General features: G+C 37.0%; 1 protein-coding gene across 1 annotated transcript in view; it reads left to right on the top strand.

Moving 5' to 3' along the window:
- The window catches only part of LOC150096534 (annulin-like), a 250503-nt gene that overhangs the window by 174629 nt on the left and 49677 nt on the right, over nucleotides 1–26197 (top strand). Inside the window, exon 14 of the mRNA XM_090408550.1 lies at nucleotides 15166–15326. Within this exon, the coding sequence (XP_090264676.1) occupies nucleotides 15166–15326 (161 nt within the window). The remainder of the gene's footprint in view (nucleotides 1–15165; nucleotides 15327–26197) is intronic.

A 26197-nucleotide genomic window follows, 5' to 3' on the forward strand; every position in this document is an offset into this window, starting at 1 on the left:
CACCTTTGCCAAAGCCAGACTTTCATTGAAAAGCCACGTTAAGGGTATTGTCAATTCCCTAGCACATTCTCTCAAAACTCGTGGCGAAATACCATCCAGTCCCACAGCTTTACTGACATCCAGAGTACTCAGTATCTGAAACACACTCTCCTCCTGTACCTCCGGACCTCGTACCAGTCCTATCTCTCTAGCATTAAAACTGACTCCTCTAGGATGAAATACTCCAATAAAGTGTTCATTGAACAATTCCACTAAGTCCTCTGCATCAGTCACTCTATTCCCATTTTTATCCCACAATATCATTCTTCCACAGTCATTTCTCCTCCTACTGGCCACATAGCTAAAAAATTCCCTAGGATTTTCTTTGGATCTTAGGGCCAATCTCCTCTCATATTCCAGTTTCGCTTTCCTTACCACACGAGTCACTCTTCTGGCCTGTGTCTTATATTCCTCATGCATCTCTTCACCTGTCTCCTTATATCTCTTCCATAGCCTCTTTTTCGCATGCAATTCCTGTTTAATATTGTTTGTCATCCACTTTACTCCAAATTGCGCCCTCTTCTTCACTCGTGGTATACAACTTACCATTGCTGATAACAAATATTCTTTCACAATTTCCCACGCACTGGTGATATCCCGGCCTTCCAATTCCTCCCTCCATGAAACTTCCCGAAGTTGACGTCTAAGACTATTATAATCACCTGCCTTATAATTCCACATAAGTTCCCGTCTCTTTGATACTCTTGCATGTCTATTCATTTTCCAAGTCAACACGATATGGTCACTCTCTCCAACTGGTGGGAGAGAAGTCAACTCAGTTATTATCAACTCTTCTGATGCTATAACCAAATCCAAAATTTTTGAACCTCTTGTTCCCTCTGTTACATGTTGCCTAAGACATTTGTCCCTCAAGAATTCTAGAAATTCCATTCTCCTATTGTTACATGCATCTTCCTCTCTCCAATTTATACTACTGAAGTTAAAATCTCCCATAACAATCATTCTTCTTGCACTTGCCAAACTTAGCTGTCTAAACATCTCCTGGTCCCCATCCTCTGTGCTCCTGGGTCTGTAGCAACACCCCACTAAATATCCTGTCTTGCCTACCTCTACCTCACACCATATGCTCTCAAAATCATTTGTCTCACTTCCTTCCAAATTCTCCACTCTTAGAGGGCATAGGTCATCACTTATCATAAGCAGCACCCCACCACCTCGCTTTCCCCTCCTATCCTGACTAAAAATGCTATACCCAGCGACTTCTCTTCCTGTTTTTATATCCCCTTCTGTCAACCACGTCTCAGTGATCGCAATAATTTTTGGCCAGGCTGATGCTATCGGCGCCACCAATTCCTCTCCCTTATTCCGGATACTCCTGGCATTAGTATACAGCATATAAATGCCATTGTTTCTATACCCAGCATTATCCCTTCTAGACTCCACTGGGCTCAGTGTTACCTGACATTGTCTCCCTTCTCCCAAGTATCCATTCCTCAAGAGGCCACCCCTGCTATCATCCTCCCTGGGACACACTGACTCGTTCAGAACAGCAATCTCTCCAGATGCCTACGTCCTTCCTCATTCAAATGTAAACGGTCTCTCGCATACAACTCCTCTCTTTCCTCAAACGCACTCCAAGCATCCACATATACCAGTCCTCTCTTGTCACACATTCTCGCTATTATGCCATTCAATATCACCGCTCTTCTGCTCAGCTCATTATTATCATACCTAGGCAACACGCACACTATTTTTCCTCTCTCTGTCTTCTTCCATACAGTCTCAAGCAAAAATCTCATATCTCTCGCTGCCCGACTTACATTACCACTGAAGTCATTCGTTCCTACCATCACAATCATCTCATCCACCCTTTCACCTCTCTTAATTGCCATAGCCACCCTTTCTATTGTTCCTCCTGGCAAACACTCCTCACGCATCCTATCTTGAACACCACGGATCATTGAGTCGCCATACATTATACCTCTTTCCATTCCCTCGCTCCTATTTTTTCCATTCTCTCCTCTTCTTTCATTCCCATACCTCTCTCTTCTACTGTTTCCATTCTCTCCTCTTCTAGCACTCCCATACATCTCTCTCATTCCCTCTCTCCTACTGTTTCCATTTTCTCCACTTCTAGCACTTCCATATCTCTCTCTCATTCCGTCTCTCCTACTGTTTCCATCCTCTCGTCTGCTAGCACTTCCATATCTCTCTCTCATTCCCTCTCTTCTACTGTTTCCATCCTCTCGTCTGCTAGCATTCCCATACCTCTCACTCATACTCCTTAAATTCTCTCTCTCTCCTACTCTGATTCGCCTTGCATTTATCTCTTCCATTCTCCTAATCTTATCTTTCATACTTCTGCTCTCATTCACTAGACATTCCACCTCCTCTTTCAACTCATCTATCTCCCTCTGCAGGTCAGTCACTCTTAATCTAAATTCACTCTCTCCCAAACAAAACCATCTCCTAAACTTCCACAGTCACTCACACCGTCCACACTATCAACTATTATTTTCTCATTCTCTCCTATCATACTACTTGTCTTCCTACATTCATTCTCCGTTCCTGGAGCAACAAAGTCGGATATCGATATATCTAATGTACTTATTTCCTCCAACTGCCTGCATTTTGCGCACATATGCTCTCCACTCTCTTTAACAAGCCACATATGTAATTCCCGAGAAGCATACATGCCGCAAGTACTGCATGCCACAAAGTCCCTTATGATATTGCTAATAATTGAGTTCTTAAATGGCGGAGGACTTGGCGTTACGCCACTTGCGACTGCTGTCCCCTAAATTTCAGATTTCTATCAATCATCAACCCCAGATTTCTTGTCTTCCCTACTTCCTCCAGTATAACTCCTCCCATATAGTACGCAGCGTCCCATCGATGTTTCCCAAACCTCAAGACCTTACATTTTGCTGCATTAAACTGAAACCCCCATTAAATGTGCCCATCTATCTAGCTTATTCAAATCCTGTTGCAAGGCTACCACATCTGCACTGTTACTAATAATCCTTCCCAGCTTCACATCATTCGCAAACAACTGAATATCCCCTTGCAATCCACTGACAATACTATTGATATAATGGTTAAAGAATATAGGTCCCAGTTCTGAGCCCTGTGGGACCATACTTGTAACCCTCTGCCTCCTTGAAACTGTCCCACCATGCACAACTCTCTGATATCTATTGGACAGCCAATCCTGAATCCAGTTCACCAATCTGACATCCAGCCCCATGTGGTGCAATATAAATATCAGCTTATCATGTGGCACCCTGTCAGATACTTACGCTAAGTCTAAGAAAATGGCAGTATATGCCTTTCCCTCATCTAATGTTCTTGTACCTTTATTATAAAAGACTAGCATATTACTAAAACAAGAGCAGCCCTTCACAAATTCATGTTGACTCTCACAGATAACATTACCCTCATCTGCCCAATGCTCTATACGGTCCCTCACTACTTTCTCCAAGATCTTAACAAATACTGATGACACACAAACTGGCCTATAATTAGACACTTCCAGTCTGCTACTACCCTTATGCAATGGCACTATCTTGCCTTCCTTCCATTCCATGCGCACCTTTCCTGCAGCCAGACTTTCATTGAAACGCCAGGTCAAAGGCACTGTCAGTTCCCTAGCACATTCTCTCAAAACTCGTGGTGAAATGCCATCCAATATCACAGCTTTACCGACATCCAGAGTACTCAGTATTTGAAACACACTCTTTTTCTGTACCTCTAAACCTCGAACCTGCCCTATCCCTCTAGTATTAAAACTGATTCCTCTAGGATGAAATACTCCAATAAAGTGTTCATTTAACAATTCCACTATGTCCTCTGCATCAGTCACTCTATTCCCATTTTTATCTCACAATATCATTCTTCCACAGTCGTTTTTCCTCCTACTGGCCACATAGCTAAAAAATTCCCTAGGATTTTCTTTTGATCTTAGGGCCAATCTCCTCTCATATTCCAATTTTGCCTTCCTTACCATACTAGTCACTCTTCTGGCCTGTGCTTTATATTCTTCATGCATCTTCTCTTCACCTGTCTCCTTATATCTCTTCAATAGCCTCTTTTTCGCATGCAATTCCTGTTTAATGTTTGTCATCCACTTTACTCCAAATTGTGTCATCTTCTTCAGTCATGGTATACAACTTACCATTGCTGCTAACAAATATTCCTTCACAATTTCCCAAGCACTAATGATATCCCAGCCTTCCAATTCCTCCTTCCAGGAAACTTTCCCAAGTTGACGTCTTAGACTGTTATAATCACCTGCCTTATAATTCCACATATGTTCCGTCTCTTTGATACTCTGCATATCTATTCATTTTCCAAGTCAAAACCATATGGTCACTCTCTCCAACTGGTGGGAGAGATGTCATCTCAGTTATAGAAGAGAGAAGTGATGTAATAGAAATATAGAAACTAGGGGAAGAATTTTATAAGACAGAAGGACTATCTTCAGTATGTTGTTGGGTATTGTGGGGGGGGGGGGCATCTCTGGAAATTAAGTAGGAGTGTGATTATTCTCATAACAACTGGTAAGCTAGTTATTTGAAGTGCCAGTGGGAATGGTATTTTGACAGGTGAATCATCAGAGTTTAAAGAGAGATATAATATGTGTAAGTGCATAATGCTTCCCACATCAAGCTCTTGGAATTCTCTAGGTGCACATGCAATAATAATAATAATAAATGGCAGGTAATGGTAACTAGTTTAAATTCATACATCTGTGTAAAGGAAATTTGCTAAAATAAAAATATCATGTGCCAACATGATATTTTTATTTTAGCATTATTATATTTATTTTATTTTATCATTATATTTTATTTTAGCATTATTTTAAGCTTGGGCATAATATGAAAGGAATAGAAACATTCAAGCAATTCCTAAACAGCATCTCCCATTCAAACTACACAAAACGATCACTTTTCTTTCTCTCACCCTCTTTTGCTAGCTTGTAGAGTATTTGTGAATGTAGAATATTTATTTTGGCCAAACAAGTTGTATAGCTGCCATGAGATTGGAACAATTTTTTTAATCATACTCCTCTCACAAAACGCTGTAGACCATAGAAGGACTAAGATAATCTAGAAACCTGTAGAGACTAAACATAAAACTTTTTTCAAGCTGCTTCCTCTCCATTAAGTCTCCATTCATTTATCACTTAAGCCTTTACTAACATCCTTGCCTGCAGTGAGATTCAAACTCATAGCCTGTTGGGTGGAGAACAGAAGCACTAAAGTTTAAATATATGTCATCAGTGGTGTAGCTACAGCTTTTTCCATCCCTCTCAATGCACACCAAAAATACTACAAAAAATCAAAATGATGTATAGGGAAATAAATTAAAACGCTATGTTTATTTTTGAAGTAAAATTTAAATTTTAATATTCTAAAATGTTATTATTCTTGCTTTTCTGTTAGCAAAATCATCAATGACATTGGCGAAGTCTATTTCATAGTAATGCAGGTATATCTTAATCAATTTTATTTAGAAAACCTCCTCTCACAACTAGCAACACTTACAGCAGTTGTGAGGAAAATTTGCAGTAGTATTACAATATTTGGAACTGAGTTTTCGAGAATATATTTTAGAATTAATTGCAAAAGTTCAAAAAGGTTCAAAGTGCCACCTGGGCGGACCCCCCCCCCCCTCTGCATCCCCTAGCTACACCACTGTATGTCATCATCTGGCCTACAAAAGTTATATTTATGTTTATTTTTATTAAAATTAGGTTTATGTAATTTGGCCTTACATAAACCTAATTTTAATGTAGTAGTGCAGTTAATTCAGCCTAAATAGTTTGCTTGTTTTGCAGGATGAGAAAACCAGAAAAACGTTACCAATCTTATAAGGGTTCTTCACATTCTAGATGGGATTCAGCCTCTGCTTTTACCAGTTAGAGCATTATTATTATTAATGAATGAGCTATGGAGGCTCTATATAAAATATATTTCAATTAAAATGTTCCATTATGTGTAAAATGTTTATTGAAAAATATTAGGATAAGTGAAACTGTTGTCGAATTTTATTGTTGGGATTCTCTCTCAGAAAATCTAAGGAGTCTGACAATGCTCTGTGAAATATATTTAAATTGAACAGTAATGATACTGTGGTACTGATCAAGGCTGTCTACCAAAATCATCTTAGTGAATGAAAGCTTTTATGTAATTAAGATAGTACAGGCAGAAGTGTTTTTTTTTCTCTGTAAGAATTAAAAAGTAATAAATTTGGATGTGCATGTGATATTAACTAGATTAATTAGAAATAACATTTGGGTTCATACAAATTTTGTCTCCTCTGCTCACAACCTCATAATGTCATCTAAGTACTAGTAGTGAGTAAACAGAATTATGCCTGTTTGCTTCTTAAGTTTTACATGAGAAAAGTGATTCTTGGGTTGTCTGCAAGGATAGAAAAATCAAAACTTCATGGTGGGCTCAGGAAATTAAAGAGGCAATCATGGAAAATAAGAAAGCTTATTGAACATTCCAAGCAAGTTAATCAGTATGTGCTATGAGTGAATAGCATAGAGGAAAACAAAGCAATGCAAAAGCAACTAAACAAACCATGGGAAGACAGAGAACATAAATATCAAGAAGGTAGCAAAATATTTTGATGGCTGTTGAAAAGTTAGAAATGAAGGAAAAAACCATTGTAAAAGAAATCAGATAAAGGTGACATGAAAACTAGACAAGGACCTAGATGTCTGGAGTAATTACTCCGAAAGATTACTGAATGCAACAAGAAGTGACAGAACAGTGGTAGAAAATAGTCAACTACAGGAATGTAGTCAGGAGTGCATATCAGTACCTAAGGTAGAAAAAGAAGCTATCAGAAACCTGAAATGTGGAAAGACAACTTTAGTAGATGACATTTGATCAGAAATACTTAAATATGGGATATAAGAGTTACATGGTGGCTGCACTGCATAATTCAGAAGGCACAGTAGGCAGGTTGAATTCTAGATGATTGGGATGGAGCTATCGTAATACCAATTTATAAAAAAAGGAAATAAAATTTAATGTGAGAATTACAGAACAATTTTCATCTTTTATCGTATTACCAGATTTTGTCTGTTCATAAAACGATTACACCATCCTGAAGTAGCTTGAAATTCTATTTTTTCATCCAGATTCAATCTTGACTACTTTAGTGCATATGCTCTAATCATATTTCTTGTAACAAGTTAACCATTTTGCATTTATTCGAATACTCATTCTGCAACGTGCTTTTTCCAGTTGCGGCCATCAGGTTATCCCCGTTCTCGTCGCACTTTTTTTTTTTGGCAATTTTTTTAAAATATCTTCTTTATTCCTATATTCTCTTACCATCTTCTCGGTTATGTCAAACTTTCTTGCAGCATAAAAGTTATTAGTTTGCTTTGACATTTCAGTTACCCTTATTTTAAATCGAGCTTCATACTTTCTTCGTTATGTTGCTGGTTCCATGATTTTAACATTTAAAATCATATAATTCTAAAATTAAGAAAAAATGCAAAATTAATAAATAATTGAAATTGGAGCTAATCACTTTTAATTAGGGTAATTCGTGTAAATACAAAATCTATTGTTAGATCCTGAATGAAGGAATCTTGCAAAGAAATCATTCATTCAGGGTCTAACATACTAAAGAGAAATACCTGCACATCGGCTGAAATTAAAGTGAAACTTCTTCACATATGTATAAAATTACATTAATTTTATGTATCATTTACTTTAATCTATTGTGATCATACCAAGATCAAATTAGAGAATGTCTAAAAAGAGGAATTTGTTAATATTATTTAAGCCTCTCTTTAGCTGTATAGAATGATTGTGAGTCACCAGCTAGATATTAAGTAACAGCTCATAGAAGGTATGCAACTACATGTGTCTAGTGAAACACCGGAGGCAGGAGCTTACGTGGAAGGTACGTTGACACGAATTCTGTGAATACAAGAGTATAACAGCAAAGGGGAGAGTAAGGGATGAACCCAAGGGGACAAAAGATACAGGTCGTGTGCAAAAGGGGGGGGGCTCCAACTTATTGTTTTCCTGGGGTTCCTGGTTCCGAAGCTAGCCGGCGGTTCGAGTAAGGGGGGGATGAAGCGTCAGTGCTACGATGTCAGACGTCGAGCTTTCCTGAGAATGGGGCAGGATTCCACGCAGAGCTGAAGGTGAAATTTCCAGTTCTAGCAGAATCGAGCCCTTGCTGAAAAGTCCCATCGAGAGAAATACAGATGTTTCCTGAGATGCAAAGAATTGAGTTTGTGTTTGGCAGTAATTATGAAGATAGCATAGCCCCTACACTGGCGTAAGGACAGCCAATAGACAAGAGGTAACGAAACGTACACGTGGTGCTGAAAGACATCGGAAAAGTTCGGCAAAGTAGAATTACTCTGTTTTGTGTTTAGAATTCCTTAGAAGAGAGAAAACTATTTGTGAATGTAAATTATGAATATTATTCTGAAGGACTTTGTGGACAGACTCTAATTAGATAGTTAGCCTCCTTTTGAGAATAAGAAGAATTGTTTGGAAGAGATCTTTTGTGTTGTATGTGATTGATTTAACATAACGGGACTGGGATTGTAGATTTATAGTAACTGAATAACATTAGAATGTTTGTTATATTATCTTATGAATTGCTTGCAGAAAGGACTTTTAACACCATATCATTTGCTATCTATCTCCCAGTTATATCTGTTACTGACCTTTGATTTAAACTTAAAGTGTGTTGATCTTTTAACTTGAGTTTCCCTATTTAGTATTGAAATGAATTGAATGCATGAAATTCTTTAGTGTATTTTGCTTTGATATTCCTTTGATAAACTTGAGTCATGCCTGACTACGATTCCGAATTACCACTTATAAAAATAGAACCCCTTTTGGCAGGAAGAATTAGAAAGTGTATATAATCATAGATTTAGGTCACGACTGCTGTCTGAATCTATATAGCCTTATTAAAGTAAAACATTGTGTAAGAGCACCTCAGATTGTCTCCCTGAGTAAGGATCTTTTCTGCTATAGGATACTGGCTGATGCAGCATAATATAAATTTGCCAATATCCAAAGAAGAAACAATCCTAGATGTAAGTATATTAGGCCCGATATCTGAAGAAGTAAAATAGCAATTGAAAGACAGACAGGGAAGATAGAAATAAGAAAAACAATGACATAACAATGGTGCAGTCGACAGGATGTGATTAGGGCTCTTACAATTTAAGGTTAATAGGGAATAATCACTATAAGTTGGTCTTGGCTTCGTAACAGGCAGTCAGGCAATTATTGGAATAACAGAGGGTGTGAAAAAGGGTAAATTATTAAGTTTGTAAGATGAATGCAGGTATGCCTCAACCATTGAGCTCAGATTTAGATGACTCTGAATTCTATAGGACGATAAATCCTCAACAGGTTTTTCCTCAGTTTTCGGGGTAGGAATCTGATGACGTTCTGGCATTTTTTGAGTACATAGAAGAAGTAAGAAGAATTGATAGATGGAGTAAGTTCCAACTGCTAATTCTGCCCCGTAATAAGCTTATTGGGAAGGCAAAGACTTACTTTTACTCCTCGCCTCTCTTAAAAGAAACGCGAGATTACTATAAATTTAAAGAGGTCCTAATATCCCAGTTTTCTAAAGTAAGAGGACTGTGTGACCGAATTTGTGGAGGCTCCAGAAGATGGTGCAAAAAGACAAAGAAAGTGTGTCGGACTACCACAACTGAGTCTTAGCTCTTGCCAATATGTTAAGTGTCTCTGACAAAGACCGACACCATCTTAACTGGGCAGTCATCCAACGTTTTTTTTTGGGGGGGGGATTTAGACAAGAACTGGAAGAAACAGCATTTGGGAAGGACATATAAAATTTAGAAGAATGCATTACAAAGAGAGAAACTGCTTGGAGACATTTGTCCGGCAGCCTCAATTGGATCCGTCAATGTCATTAGAGAAGAGAGAAACAGCATTAGGGATCAAGACGCTAAGGTAGAACATCCAGAGAGGAAGGAAAAGCAGAGGGAACAGAAAGGATGTGAAGAAAATAGAGCTGATACAGTCTACCAGGTTGTCACTAGCAGTCCAGGTCTTGGTGAAGTTCACTCATTGATTAAACAAGAGGTAGAGAGATTACTGCAGCCCATCATGGAGGGTCTGAATGCTGTACTTAGTCAACTGACTACAACTTCTATGACAATCCATGAGAACTCCTCATTTCCAGAAGAAAGAATTAATAACCTGATCCACCAGGAAGTTGAAAGGATGCAGACCCCACTTCTTGATAAAATGGACATGATGATGCATAAGCTATCAAAGCTGTCAGCTAAATGCAATGGCAATTCTCCTTTGTCCTCAGATGGAGATATTCTGGGGGTTATTTCCGGGAGCCCCCAAGATGCTATAGCTACAATAAGTTCTGACATCTAGCCCCCGTAATTGTTTCGGCAAACAAGGAAATTCAAAGAAGAACTATTATTTTGAGGTCAAGTCACATGTAGCAAACAGGAGGAAGGGAAAGGAGAACGAAATCAAAAAAAAAAAAAAAAAAAAAAAACAGAATTAACAGTAGAAGGAAAGATCTGTGGGAGAAACTTTAGGGCACTAGTAGACACAGGCTTCTATTATCCCCAAAAACTACTTCAGGAAGATGGAGCCATATGTAAAGGGAAGGGTAAAGCACCTAGGAAGACCCATCAAACTTTTGGGAATATCCTCCTCTATTACCCAAGCTATGAAGTTTGTGAGGCTGTGGGTGAACTTGCCAAGATTTGGAATATCCGCTTAGCACAATTTTATAGTCCTGGCGAGGAACTCCCTTTCTCACTTGAGGTTGATCCTAGGGAATGATTTCCTATATAAGTTCGGGTTCTCTTGTGATTACACTAGGAGGGAAGTTTGTTTTCAGGGAAGAAAAAAAGGGGAACACTGGAGCCAAAGAGGAATCGCAGGCTAAAAGGGAGAAAGACACAGGGTTTGACACATTCATAAATTTGAAACTGAGTGAGGTCTCCCCATCAAGGACCGTAAACGATCCTGAGATAATCAAACCAGAGGAAGAGAGGACACAAACCGAAAAAAAGGTTACAAACCATGCCAAAAGTGAGAATAGCAAGGACATTCTAGAAATTAACTATGTGGGTATTAGGTAGGCCATGATTAACCCTTTAAAGAATTCAAGTTTGAAGAATGGAAGGTTCATCCCCAGAGAATCGAGGTTGAAGCAAAAAAGTTTTTCTAGAAAATTAGAAAAACTTTTTATAAAAAAAGGGGGGGGGCTTTGTTAGATCCTGAATAAAGGAATCTTGCAAAGAAATCATTCATTCAGGGTCTAACATACTAAACTACACAGACAAAGAGAAATACCTGCACATCAGCTGAAATTAAAGTGAAACTTCTTCACACATGTATAAAATTGCATTAATTTTATGTATCATTTACTTTAATCTATTGTGATCATACCAAGATCGAATTAGAGAATGTCTAAAAAGAGGAATTTGTTAATATTATTTAAGCCTCACTTTAGCTGTATAGAATGATTGTGAGTCACCAGGTAGATACTAAGTAACAGCTCATAGACGGTATACAACTACATGTGTCCAGCGTAACAACGGAGGCAGGAGCTTATGCGGAAGGTACATCGAAGCGAATTCTGTGAATACAAGAGTATAACAGCAAAGGGGAGAGCAAGGGATGAACCCAAGGGGAGAAAAGATATAGTAGATGAAGAAGTAAAGTAGCGATTGAAAGATAGAAAGGGAAAATATAAATAAGAAAAACAACGACATAACACTATGCTATGCAAAAAAATAACGGCTATGTAGAGATATAAAAATAACGGATATAACAACAATACCTAACGTTGCATTAATACAAGAAAGAAGAAGAAATTGGGGGGGGGGGGGGTCGTCTTATATAACCAAAACCTAAAAATAGCCTAAAATTTAGGCCTCGTCTTATACACCGATATATACGGTAAATTGATCAAAACAGTTACAATAATTTTGGTATGAAATCAGCAATAAAAAATATGAAAATAGACAAGAACATTGAAAACATCAACTGCATCCTGAATGGAGAACCTGTAGAACATTTCAGCAATTTATTCACAGTTTTTTATAGTTAAGATACTTGTAGAAGTAAGGAGATTCTTGTCCCATCGCATAAGGCTCTGATTAGGCCACATGGACTACTGTGCTCAGATATGGTCACTTGGTTTTCAAAAGGATGAAGAGATGTTGGAAAGGATCCAGCAGCTAGCTGATGAAGTTCTAGCTAGGGAATTCTTTCGATGTAGCTAGCAAATAAAAGAATGATTATGGAAGGATGACACTGATTGGAGAAAACGGTATAAGAACAACTGCTATAGAGGATATAGTTGAGATATTTATTAAGCACTTCATAAAGATGATGATGATGATGAGTAGATGAGGAGGAGAGATTGACTGTACATGAGCAAGAGGTATATGGGGAATTGAACAAACTTAATGTTAATAAGGCTCTGGAACATGATAATATATCACCATGTATTTTGAAGGAATGTGCCTGGAAGTTGGCATCTGCCTTGACATATTTGTTTCATATGAGTCTTGCACTGGTCAAGTTCCAAAGGAGTGGAAGGAAGGAAGGCAAGATTGTGCTGTCTCATAAAGGAGGTGACAGAATTCAAGCATCAAATTATAGGCCTATCTGTGTCAGCTGTTGTGATTAAAGTGTTGGAGAGGATGGTGAGAATCAGGATTGGGTTGAAAACAATGGTATTATCTTTGATGGACAGCATGGATTTGCTAAAGGGAGGTTATGTTTTAGTAATCTACTTATTACAATAAGTGATGGCTTCATTAGACAAAGGAGATGGATACACAGTAGTATACTTACTACTGTGTAACCATCTCATTAGATTTTTCAAAGGCTTTTGATAGATTACTGCATGATAAGTTGATAGTCAAACTAGAGCAGATGGGGTTGGATATTAGACAGTGCATTGGATTGGAGATTGGCTATGTGATAGGTATCAGCAAGTTGTGTATGAGGAGCAATATCCCACAAGAGGAAAGTCACTAGTGGGATTTCACAGGGGTCTGCTTTAGGACCATTGCTGTTTAACCTGTATGTTAATGATATTGGGAAAGATTTGGATGGGGATATTCAGTTGTTTGCAGATGATGCAAAGTTGGAATGAACTATGAGGTGTAGAGCAGATGTGGCCTTACAAGGAGACTTGAATAGATTGAGTGAATGGGCACAACAGTGGAGATAACAGCTCAATGCTGCAAAATGTAAGGTTTTAAAATTTGGAAAACAAAGATGGGATGTAGAATTTACACTTGGTGTGGATATATTGTTGGAGGTGGAGAAAATAAGAGACTTGGGGTGATTGTGGATAAGGATGTAAAATTGTGAGGACAACACAACAAATTCTGGGAATGATGCAGAGGACACTAACTTGTAGAAGTAAGGAGATTCTTGTTCCATTGTATAAGGCTTCACATGGACTACTGTGCACAGATTTGATCACATGGTTTTCAAAAGGATGAAGAGCTTGGAAAGGGTCCAGAGGTGACTAATTAAGGTAGTTTCTGATCTCTGGAATGTTGAATATGAGGAAAGGTTGAGTAGATGCAATGTACAGGGTCTGGTGGACAGGAGGAAGAGAGGGTATATGATTATGATAGAGATGTACAAGTTGGCAAGGGGTTGTCATAAGATCAATGTTGAAGAGGTTTTTCATAAAATGGTGGGAAATCAGGGGAGATGAAGAGGTCATGGAAGCTGTATAAGGAGGGTGCGAACAAGTGGAGTGGGAAGCAAGGTTTTTTGTATACAGAGTTGTGAATGATTGGAATGCCTTGCCTGAGGACATGCAGACTGCAGATGGACAGCGTTTGGTGGGCAAGGGGGGGGGGGATATGATCAAGACATATAAGCTGTTGAAGGGTTATCATATTAACACTGTCTTCTATATGGCTAGTTTGGTGTCTGCAGAGAATTGGAATGTGTTTAAGGCACAATATGATGAGCTGTGTGAATGACAAAGGGACCTCCTAGATGAGTTTTTGATTCCATGGGGTCTTAGGGTAAGATGGCAAACTAAATATGAAAAATTAATGAAAACACCAAACTGTATAGGAGACAGTGTTCAAACCAGTTTTAATTTAGGAATCTGAGAAAAATTAAGGGAGCGAACAGATGGCATCAATGGCAGGACTTTATTGAAAATTAGGTTTTTAGGATGGAAAACATTGTTAACATTCAAGAATGTGTGAGGAACTAATTTAAGATGGTATGGCCACTTATACAAAATGAGAGTGGAAAGGTTAGCAAATCAAATGTTTTTTTGTCAGGATGGTAAAGAAAAGAATGCAAAAGAGCAAGATCTAGGTGGATTGATACAGTAAGAAATGCCTTAAATATGAAATATAAGATGTGATACTGGGGTCCTGACAACTGAGATTAATTTGGAGGAAAATTGTTGATAGGAAGTTGGTAGTGATGTAAACGTTTCATGTAATATTATCATAATGACCTGTACACTCCCTGATGGTACACATCAACAACCGGGATTTGAGGGAGAGTAAGTACCTTGAAGGTACAGAGATGGATAACAAATATTATCAAGCCTGTACCACATTGATTATGCGGATAGACTGGGGGCATGCAGACAGCAGAATTTGGTGGATAGAAGGCAAAGGGTGGAGGGGTATGATCAAGACATTTAAACTTTGAAGGGTTATTATCATATTAACACTGAGGTTTTTCATATGGTAGAACGAGGAAAAAGGACAAGGGGCAATCCCTGAAAGTTGCAAAAGAGTAAAAATAAGTTTTTTACATGGAGAGTAGTAGGAGCATGGAATGCATTGCGGTGATGAACATGCAGACTGTGGGTGATTTTAAGGAGTGGTGTGATAGACTTTGTGTTGACTAGTGTTTACCCCCACCCCCCCCCCCACAGAGTCATGTGACTCCATGGAAGTCGGGAAAATAATAATAAGACTAAATGAGATCTTTCTACTCCCTTTGGGAAATAAAAAAATGGCGTGAGATGATTTATTTACAAAATTTTGAATATTTGTATAAAAGTTATTTGATGATTATTGAATCACTTAATTTCACTCATGTCATATTCAAACATTAATTAATGATATTAATGATACTATATTTCTGTTTTCAGAACAGGAAATGACTATGAATGTGAATTACTTGGATTATGAAAAGATAATTACAGACCAGTATGCTTTTAGCATATTGGCAATGGCCCATGTGGCTGAAACTGGATATGATTACATAGCCCATGATGTATTCACAATTCAGCTACCAGCTATTAGCATTGAGGTAAGTTATGTACTTTTTAATGTGTGCATTCTTATATGATATCTACATTTTTTGCTCCATTTATGGCAAAAGCATTTCATTAAAATATGCATCCTTTGAGATTTAAAGATCTACCAGCTCTTCCCAAATGTAGAAGTGCTGAAGGCAACTGTAGTTTGCATACAAGTTGCAATTTGTCACTTTAGAAATACTTGACAATCATGTTTAATTTCAAGCATAAAGTTCTTTACATTTTTAGATATTTGGATCTTTCAGGAGGAATGCAGGGAAAGCCCAGTTCAAAAACTCTTTAGAAGCATTTAGCATATATCCAAATGATTATGAAATCTAATATATAATCCAAGCTTGAAAAATGCACTTGTCTGTGACAAGTGAGAATTTTTAGCTGATAAGTGAAAAAAAAAAATCGGAAGAGGAATTTCATTTTATTCATATAATACCAATTCTGTTTTATGTCAAAAATAGATTTTTTTATGTTTACCTAACTAATCGCATCTATTGGAGAATGCTGATTATTTCAAATACCCATTTTGTTGATTATTACTGATGTTGTCATGATGGATTGCAACTAATGAAGGATAGGATAGGATATGCACAAATCATTTTATCTTGACAGTACTCCCATACCACAAGGTAACCTGTTAATCGTGACCTGGCAACTTAAAATAGATACACAGCATGCACTGGTAATTAGCTTATTTCTTACTCAGTGATGGAATATGCAGAATTTCACCATTCTGATCTGATTTTCCTTTTCAGTCATTTCTGACCATAGGTGATTTTGTAGGCATTGCCCACAAAATATTCCTGGTGAGATTTTTACAGGGTAGTTCACCACTGCTTTCCCCCAATTTTATCCAGGCTCGGGACCGTCATATGGCATATGGGCGTATTTGTGATTGTAATCCATGTGGGTTCACGGGACTGGTTTGCCTGTTCTGGTGGACGAAAAACCCGAGTTTCTGGGTGAAAAAATTCCCTACCTCCATATGAGACCGGCTAACTCACCTTTAGTCGAAAGAGACCAGATACGGTTCCTCACATCACTGACGGGAATTGAACCCAGATCTTTCCGACCAAAGGGCTTTTGTCTATACTGACTGAGGCTCCCATCAACACAGCCAAATGAACTACATTTGGCTGTGTTGATGAAAAGATTTTGTATACAGGTAAAAATGTAGTTCGTTCTTATCTTTTGGACACCAGCATACATTTGTTCTTGAAGAGTTTTGAGAACTAGAATTAAAAATGAGCATGGTTGTTATTCTAGTGAGAAATGATATCGTCTGTTTAAGAAAATGCAAACTCATTCGGATTCCCCCGGAAATTCTGGTTTTTCATCCCATAAATTCTAGAAAATTAACCATTGAATTCTATAAACATAAGTGTAAAATAATTTATAGTTGTTAGGATTAGGGACCATGAGATGGCATCAATAGTCTTTTCATATCTATTGCTAATTTGACCATTAGCATTAGATATTAAAATTTAGACAGTTGAGAAAGAAGTATTTATCATCCCAAAATATTTCTTTATGTTGATTCCAATTAAATGTTTTTGAATTATTTTCTAAGCTGATACCATGGCATATGACATTGCTGGCCTTATCCATCCAACGATGTTTTGGCGCCAGTCAGAATTTAGAAACACAGTGATTTAGTTATCCGTAGAGGTTTTATTTTATTAAGAATTTTTATGATACTGAATTTTTCAATATTTGCTTATAATGGCAGAAAAGAAATTGTTTGCTTCCTTCCTCCATAAAAGTGATTCAAGACATCAGAAGCAAAAATGTTAGGAAAAATGGTATTATTAATAAAAAAAAAATAATGAATAGGTGGTGGGGTGGCCTCTTGTGGGAAGGAGAATGACATCACTGAGTTCAGTGGAGTCTGGAGGGGATAATAATAGGTATAGAAGCAGTGACATTTTTATGCTTTATACTAATGCCAGGAGTATCCAGAATAAAGGAGATGAATTGGTGACATTGATAGCATCAGCCTGGCCAAAGTTTATTGGGATCTCGGAGACGTGGTTGACGGAAGATGATATAATAACAGGAATAGAAGTAGCAGGGTACAGCATTTTTTGGCAGGATAGGAAGGGAAAATGTGGTGGTTGTGGAGTACTACTTATGATAAGGGATGACTTATGTCCTCTAAGAGTGGAGGCTTTGGAAGGCAGTGACACTAATGATTTTGAATGCATATGGTGTGGTAGAAGTGGGCAAGACAAGATATTTAGTGGGATGTTGCTACAAGCCAAGGAGCACAGAGGCTAGGGAGCAGGAAATATTTAGGCAGTTGAGCTTGGCAAGTGCAAGAAGAAGAATGATTGTTATGGGAGATTTTAACTACAGCAGTATAAGTTGGGAAGAGGAAAATGCATGTTGTAATAAGGGAATGGAATTTCTGGAATTCTTAAGGAACAGATGTCTTAGGCAACATGTAATAGAGGGAACTGATAATAACTGAGATGACATCTCTTCCCCCCTCCAATGGTGGAGGGGGGAAAAGAGATGTCAGGGAAGAGACCATGTGGTTTTGATTTGGAAGAGGAATAGACATGCAGGAGTATCAAATAAAAGGGAATGTATGTGGAATTATAAGAAAGGTGATTATAATATTCTTAGATATCAACTTATTATTATTATTCAGGCCTCCATGGAGTCAAAAGACTCATTGTGGGAGGTCCTTTCTAAGAAACACAAGTCTATCAAGACTCATCGAGGGAAGTCCCTCCTAGGAAACACAAAGTCTATCATACCACTCCTTAAACGCATTGACCGTTCTCGCTCCCACCACTCCATGAGGCAATGTATTCCATGGTTCAAACACCCTCCATGCAAAGAAACCACTCCTCGCCCTCTTTCTCACAGTTTTCTTTCATAACTTCCAGGGATGGCCCCTTGTCATCACTCCTTCCTGGTGTTTGACCAAGTGAAAGAACTCCCCAATGTCAACTCTGTAACCACCTCTCAACAGTTTAAAAGTCTCAATCATATCACCTCTCCTTCTTCTATCCACCAAACTCTGCAGTCCACACTCCCTCAGCCGATCCTTATAACTATCATTGTACAGTCCAGAAACCATCTTTGTTATCTGCCTCTGTACCCTTTCCACAGTTAATTTATCCCCTTCAAATCCTGGGGACAAAATCTGAGAACAATAGTTTAAGTGTGATCTGATCAGAGTCTTATACAACGGAATGATAACCCTCTTATCTCTGCAGGTCAGTGTCCTTCTCATTATTGCAGCAATTCTCTCTGTTACCTTCACTACCTTTACAATATGTCCCCTAAATTTCAGGTTTCTATCAATCATCAACCCCAGATCTCTTGTCTCCCCTACTTCCTCAAGTTTAACTCCTCCCATAGAGCATGCAGCGTCCCGTCGATGTGTCCCAAACCTCAAGACCTTATATTGTGCTTCATTAAACTGACATCCCCATTCATTTGCCCATCTATCTTATTCAAATCCTCTTACAGGGCTACCACATCTGCACTATTAATAATAACCCTTCCCAGCTTTGCATCATCCATAAACAACTGAATATCCCCTTGCAATCTGCTGACAATGTCATTGATATAAAGGTTAAACAATATAGGTCCCAATAATTATCATTATCACTATTAACATTTGACCTCTATGGAGTCAGAGACTCATCACGGGAGGTCACACTATTTCACAGTGCTCATCCAAGACACACTGTTACACACAATGCTCATCCAACACACACTATTGCATGCAGTGCTCATCCAACCGTGCCTTAAACTGATTCAATGTGTTTACGCTCACAACACACTCAGGCAATGCATTCCAATCACCACCCACCCTCCATGCAAAGAACCTACTCCTCACTCCTCTGTTCGCACCCTCCTTATACAGTTTACAGTGATGGCCCATTGTTCTACTCCTTTCTCCCATTTTATGAAAAATTTCTTCCATGTCGATCCGATAACAACCCCTGACTAGCCTGTATGTCTCAATCATATCCCCCCCCCTCTTCCTCCTATTCACGAGGCTCTGCAACTTACATTCTCTCAATCTGTCCTTATACTCCACATTTCAAAGACCACTGAATACCTTGGTGAATCTTCTCTTAACTCTTTCCAACATATCCTCGTCACACTGAAAACCTGGTGACCAAATCTGAGCAGCCTTTCTTTCATGCTTACATGGTGATCACAATACATTATGGAAAATTATGGAGACAACTACCATGTTACAGCAAAAATTTAGTTTAACATAAACCAAAATGAACACTCGACATTTTGACCTTCATATCAAGGTCATCATCTGTAGCATATACATATATACAGAGAAACAAGCTGCACTACAATCTACATGGTTTGCTAAAGTTGCTGACTAACAGTTACAACAATTATTGGCCTGACCTCTGGTGAAAAAAAAAAAAAACCTTTGACTACATCAAAGCTGGAGTCCTATTATTATTATTATCTATTAGGTTACAAAATTAAATTGGGCTGGAGAGCAACATGTTTATATATATATATATATATATTTCAAAAAATAGATTTAATGACTCCAAGACCGAGATAACATATAAAGATTTTAATGATAAATACTACTAGTTTCGGCATATAGCAGCCTTCTTCAGGTATTTATAAAGGAAAGGAATACTAATAAACATTGAATTATTTAAATAAACAAACTGGAAATTACAGGTACAAATTGCCTCACATAATCGATACATAAAAACGTTGTATTTTTCAAGTTGTTCCAACTGGCGTGCCATTGTTTGTTGCAATTGTGCATGCAAGTTCACGTGAACGCCAATATTGAATAACTGCAGCATGGCTATCTGGGATGTTATAACTTAAATTATTATTTAAGTGGACCGGGTTCAGTAGGATTTCCCGTGATTCTACGATTTTTCTTTCAAACTCATCTTCACAGCGAAAAATATTTTCTGATCTATTCCAGCATACAGAGTGGCTTTGTTGGTCATCATTAGGATTATTTGAAAAAAGAACATGACTGGATAAAGCAGTTGCATGAGATCTTTTGTATGAGATGTCTCTCTTATGCTCTTCTATGCGTTGTTCAATAGATTTGTTAGTTTGACCAAAGTATGGGATATTGCAATCACACCACAATTTATATACTCCAGGGTACTTAAGGTTGTGATGAGTAGGTTTTGGATGGCTGATTAGAGAGCGGATTTTTGGAAGTGTGGTGAAGAAGGTCCTGATATTATATTTTTTAAGGACTTTAGCTATTTTCTTAGAGACTGTGCTAATGTATGGAATAGAGATGCTACCTTTAAAATTAATAGTCTCTGTTGTGCACTGCTTAGGAGGGTTCAGAAGAAGTTTCTTAATTGTTTTTTCAGAGTATCCATTTTGTTTAAAAATAAGAGTGAGGTGATTCATTTCTTTTTGTAGTTCATCTTGTTCATTTAAGAGAGAACGTGCTCTGTGTCCTAAGGTAGATATAATTCCAAGTTTTTGTGGTGGAAAATGATGAGAAAGATTATGCAGATATCTATTGGTATGCGTAGGTTTTCTGTACATAGAGATTTTTAATCTTTCAGAGTATCGTGTAAGCATAACATCCAAAAAAGGTAAAGAGTTATTATTTTCTATATCAGCAGTAAATTTTATATTAGGATGTTGGATGTTTAGATGACGAAGAAAATCTGTGAGAGCTGTGTGCCCGTGATTCCAAATAATGAATATATCATCAACATATCTTTTCCAAACTTTTGGTTTAAATGAGAAGGAAGATATGGCTTTCTTTTCAAAGTCTTCAAGGAAGATGTTAGCTAGCACAGGGGACAAAGGGTTGCCCATTGCCAGGCCTTGTTTTTGTTGGTAAATGGAGTCCTTATATCTGAAGTAACCAGAATGAATGCAATGTTTTAATAAAGTGAACATTTTTTTGGATAATTTATCCTGTAGTAATGTAAGTACCTCGTCCGTAGGAACGTTAGTAAATAAAGATATAATGTCCAAACTAGCTAGAATATCATTATCATCGATGGGAATATCTTTAATATGAGAAACAAAATCTGTGGTGTTTTTGATGAAAGATGAAGATTTATTGGAGAAACACTTGAGGTACTTTGTTAAATATTTTGAAAGTTTATATGTAGGTGAATCAATTCCTTCCACAATTGGGCGAAGAGGGATGTTTTCTTTATGAATTTTTGGAACTCCATAGATGCGTGGGATAAGAGGATGTAGAGAGCGTAATGAGAGCCGAATATTATGAGGAAGTTCACTCGCAGTCTTTAACAAGTTGTTTGTACGGTTTTGTAATTCTCTTGTAGGATCTTCCTGAAGAATTGAATATATTGAACTATCTTCAAGTAATTGAAGCATTTTGTTGTGGTAATCTTCAGAGTTGAGGATGACCGTAGAGTTGCCTTTATCTGCAGGTAAAATAATAATGTTACTGTTCTGTTTTAGATTTTTTAGGGCTTTTCTTTCAGCCACTGAAATATTATCTGTTGGAGGTTTGGCATTATTTATAATGAAAATCGATTCAATACGAAGAAGTTTCGCCAAATGATTAGGAATGAGTGAACATGCTTTTTCTATTTTTGTAAGAAGAGATTCTTTAGGGATAAATTTTGGTGAGGGAATAAAATTGAGACCTTTGCTAAGAATATTCGTTTCTGCATCCGTTAACATATGAGAAGATTTGTTCACTACAACCTTTTCAGGATTAATACGGGCATCACTATGACCAGATCTGTTTTGTATCCTTATTAGATTATCAAATTTCTTGATAAGGGTGTATTTATTCTTGTTTTGTATCCGTGTGGCTTGTGCTTCACTGTTAATGATAAAATCATGTAAGTTAACATTATCCATAATTTCTTCAAGTTTTTGAGTTAAACATCTTTTAGTGCTGAACAAAAAAGCTAAACTACGTTTTGTGTCTGTAATTCTTTCGCTGAGGAGATCCATTTTAGCATTACGATAGATTCTTTTAGCGCGTTCCGTTGTTATCTTTTCTTTAAAAGAGATGAAATTGGGAAAAACTGCATGGAACTTACAACGTTTGAGGAAAACTAACCTGTTTATTTTCAGTCCTATTTTCTTCAATGTTCTTTTAAAATTCCTTTGTATTTTCATTAGAGACGCCTCGTCATTTAGGCTATAGATGTGGCGATTAGTTTTTACTCGGTTGTTATACATTTCAAAAAATAGATTTAATGACTCCAAGACCGAGATAACATATAAAGATTTTAATGATAAATACTACTAGTTTCGGCATATAGCAGCCTTCTTCAGGTATTTATAAAGGAAAGGAATACTAATAAACATTGAATTATTTAAATAAACAAACTGGAAATTACAGGTACAAATTGCCTCACATAATCGATACATAAAAACGTTGTATTTTTCAAGTTGTTCCAACTGGCGTGCCATTGTTTGTTGCAATTGTGCGTGCAAGTTCACGTGAACGCCAATATTGAATAACTGCAGCATGGCTATCTGGGATGTTATAACTTAAATTATTATTTAAGTGGACCGGGTTCAGTAGGATTTCCCGTGATTCTACGATTTTTCTTTCAAACTCATCTTCACAGCGAAAAATATTTTCTGATCTATTCCAGCATACAGAGTGGCTTTGTTGGTCATCATTAGGATTATTTGAAAAAAGAACATGACTGGATAAAGCAGTTGCATGAGATCTTTTGTATGAGATGTCTCTCTTATGCTCTTCTATGCGTTGTTCAATAGATTTGTTAGTTTGACCAAAGTATGGGATATTGCAATCACACCACAATTTATATACTCCAGGGTACTTAAGGTTGTGATGAGTAGGTTTTGGATGGCTGATTAGAGAGCGGATTTTTGGAAGTGTGGTGAAGAAGGTCCTGATATTATATTTTTTAAGGACTTTAGCTATTTTCTTAGAGACTGTGCTAATGTATGGAATAGAGATGCTACCTTTAAAATTAATAGTCTCTGTTGTGCACTGCTTAGGAGGGTTCAGAAGAAGTTTCTTAATTGTTTTTTCAGAGTATCCATTTTGTTTAAAAATAAGAGTGAGGTGATTCATTTCTTTTTGTAGTTCATCTTGTTCATTTAAGAGAGAACGTGCTCTGTGTCCTAAGGTAGATATAATTCCAAGTTTTTGTGGTGGAAAATGATGAGAAATTTGTGGTGTGATTGCAATATCCCATACTTTGGTCAAACTAACAAATCTATTGAACAACGCATAGAAGAGCATAAGAGAGACATCTCATACAAAAGATCTCATGCAACTGCTTTATCCAGTCATGTTCTTTTTTCAAATAATCCTAATGATGACCAACAAAGCCACTCTGTATGCTGGAATAGATCAGAAAATATTTTTCGCTGTGAAGATGAGTTTGAAAGAAAAATCGTAGAATCACGGGAAATCCTACTGAACCCGGTCCACTTAAATAATAATTTAAGTTATAACATCCCAGATAGCCATGCTGCAGTTATTCAATATTGGCGTTCACGTGAACTTGCACGCACAATTGCAACAAACAATGGCACGCCAGTTGGAACAACTTGAAAAATACAACGTTTTTATGTATCGATTATGTGAGGCAATTTGTACCTGTAATTTCCAGTTTGTTTATTTAAATAATTCAATGTTTATTAGTATTCCTTTCCTTTATAAATACCTGAAGAAGGCTGCTATATGCCGAAACTAGTAGTATTTATCATTAAAATCTTTATATGTTATCTCGGTCTTGGAGTCATTAAATCTATTTTTTGAAATGTATAACAACCGAGTAAAAACTAATCGCCACATCTATAGCCTAAATGACGAGGCGTCTCTAATGAAAATACAAAGGAATTTTAAAAGAACATTGAAGAAAATAGGACTGAAAATAAACAGGTTAGTTTTCCTCAAACGTTGTAAGTTCCATGCAGTTTTTCCCAATTTCATCTCTTTTAAAGAAAAGATAACAACGGAACGCGCTAAAAGAATCTATCGTAATGCTAAAATGGATCTCCTCAGCGAAAGAATTACAGACACAAAACGTAGTTTAGCTTTTTTGTTCAGCACTAAAAGATGTTTAACTCAAAAACTTGAAGAAATTATGGATAATGTTAACTTACATGATTTTATCATTAACAGTGAAGCACAAGCCACACGGATACAAAACAAGAATAAATACACCCTTATCAAGAAATTTGATAATCTAATAAGGATACAAAACAGATCTGGTCATAGTGATGCCCGTATTAATCCTGAAAAGGTTGTAGTGAACAAATCTTCTCATATGTTAACGGATGCAGAAACGAATATTCTTAGCAAAGGTCTCAATTTTATTCCCTCACCAAAATTTATCCCTAAAGAATCTCTTCTTACAAAAATAGAAAAAGCATGTTCACTCATTCCTAATCATTTGGCGAAACTTCTTCGTATTGAATCGATTTTCATTATAAATAATGCCAAACCTCCAACAGATAATATTTCAGTGGCTGAAAGAAAAGCCCTAAAAAATCTAAAACAGAACAGTAACATTATTATTTTACCTGCAGATAAAGGCAACTCTACGGTCATCCTCAACTCTGAAGATTACCACAACAAAATGCTTCAATTACTTGAAGATAGTTCAATATATTCAATTCTTCAGGAAGATCCTACAAGAGAATTACAAAACCGTACAAACAACTTGTTAAAGACTGCGAGTGAACTTCCTCATAATATTCGGCTCTCATTACGCTCTCTACATCCTCTTATCCCACGCATCTATGGAGTTCCAAAAATTCATAAAGAAAACATCCCTCTTCGCCCAATTGTGGAAGGAATTGATTCACCTACATATAAACTTTCAAAATATTTAACAAAGTACCTCAAGTGTTTCTCCAATAAATCTTCATCTTTCATCAAAAACACCACAGATTTTGTTTCTCATATTAAAGATATTCCCATCGATGATAATGATATTCTAGCTAGTTTGGACATTATATCTTTATTTACTAACGTTCCTACGGACGAGGTACTTACATTACTACAGGATAAATTATCCAAAAAAATGTTCACTTTATTAAAACATTGCATTCATTCTGGTTACTTCAGATATAAGGACTCCATTTACCAACAAAAACAAGGCCTGGCAATGGGCAACCCTTTGTCCCCTGTGCTAGCTAACATCTTCCTTGAAGACTTTGAAAAGAAAGCCATATCTTCCTTCTCATTTAAACCAAAAGTTTGGAAAAGATATGTTGATGATATATTCATTATTTGGAATCACGGGCACACAGCTCTCACAGATTTTCTTCGTCATCTAAACATCCAACATCCTAATATAAAATTTACTGCTGATATAGAAAATAATAACTCTTTACCTTTTTTGGATGTTATGCTTACACGATACTCTGAAAGATTAAAAATCTCTATGTACAGAAAACCTACGCATACCAATAGATATCTGCATAATCTTTCTCATCATTTTCCACCACAAAAACTTGGAATTATATCTACCTTAGGACACAGAGCACGTTCTCTCTTAAATGAACAAGATGAACTACAAAAAGAAATGAATCACCTCACTCTTATTTTTAAACAAAATGGATACTCTGAAAAAACAATTAAGAAACTTCTTCTGAACCCTCCTAAGCAGTGCACAACAGAGACTATTAATTTTAAAGGTAGCATCTCTATTCCATACATTAGCACAGTCTCTAAGAAAATAGCTAAAGTCCTTAAAAAATATAATATCAGGACCTTCTTCACCACACTTCCAAAAATCCGCTCTCTAATCAGCCATCCAAAACCTACTCATCACAACCTTAAGTACCCTGGAGTATATAAATTGTGGTGTGATTGCAATATCCCATACTTTGGTCAAACTAACAAATCTATTGAACAACGCATAGAAGAGCATAAGAGAGACATCTCATA

This window comes from Typopeltis vanoorti, chromosome 18, assembly GCF_054136105.1.
Source record: "Typopeltis vanoorti isolate ZY-2024b chromosome 18, IOZ_Tvanoo_1.0, whole genome shotgun sequence".
Classification (NCBI taxonomy): domain Eukaryota; kingdom Metazoa; phylum Arthropoda; class Arachnida; order Uropygi; family Thelyphonidae; genus Typopeltis; species Typopeltis vanoorti.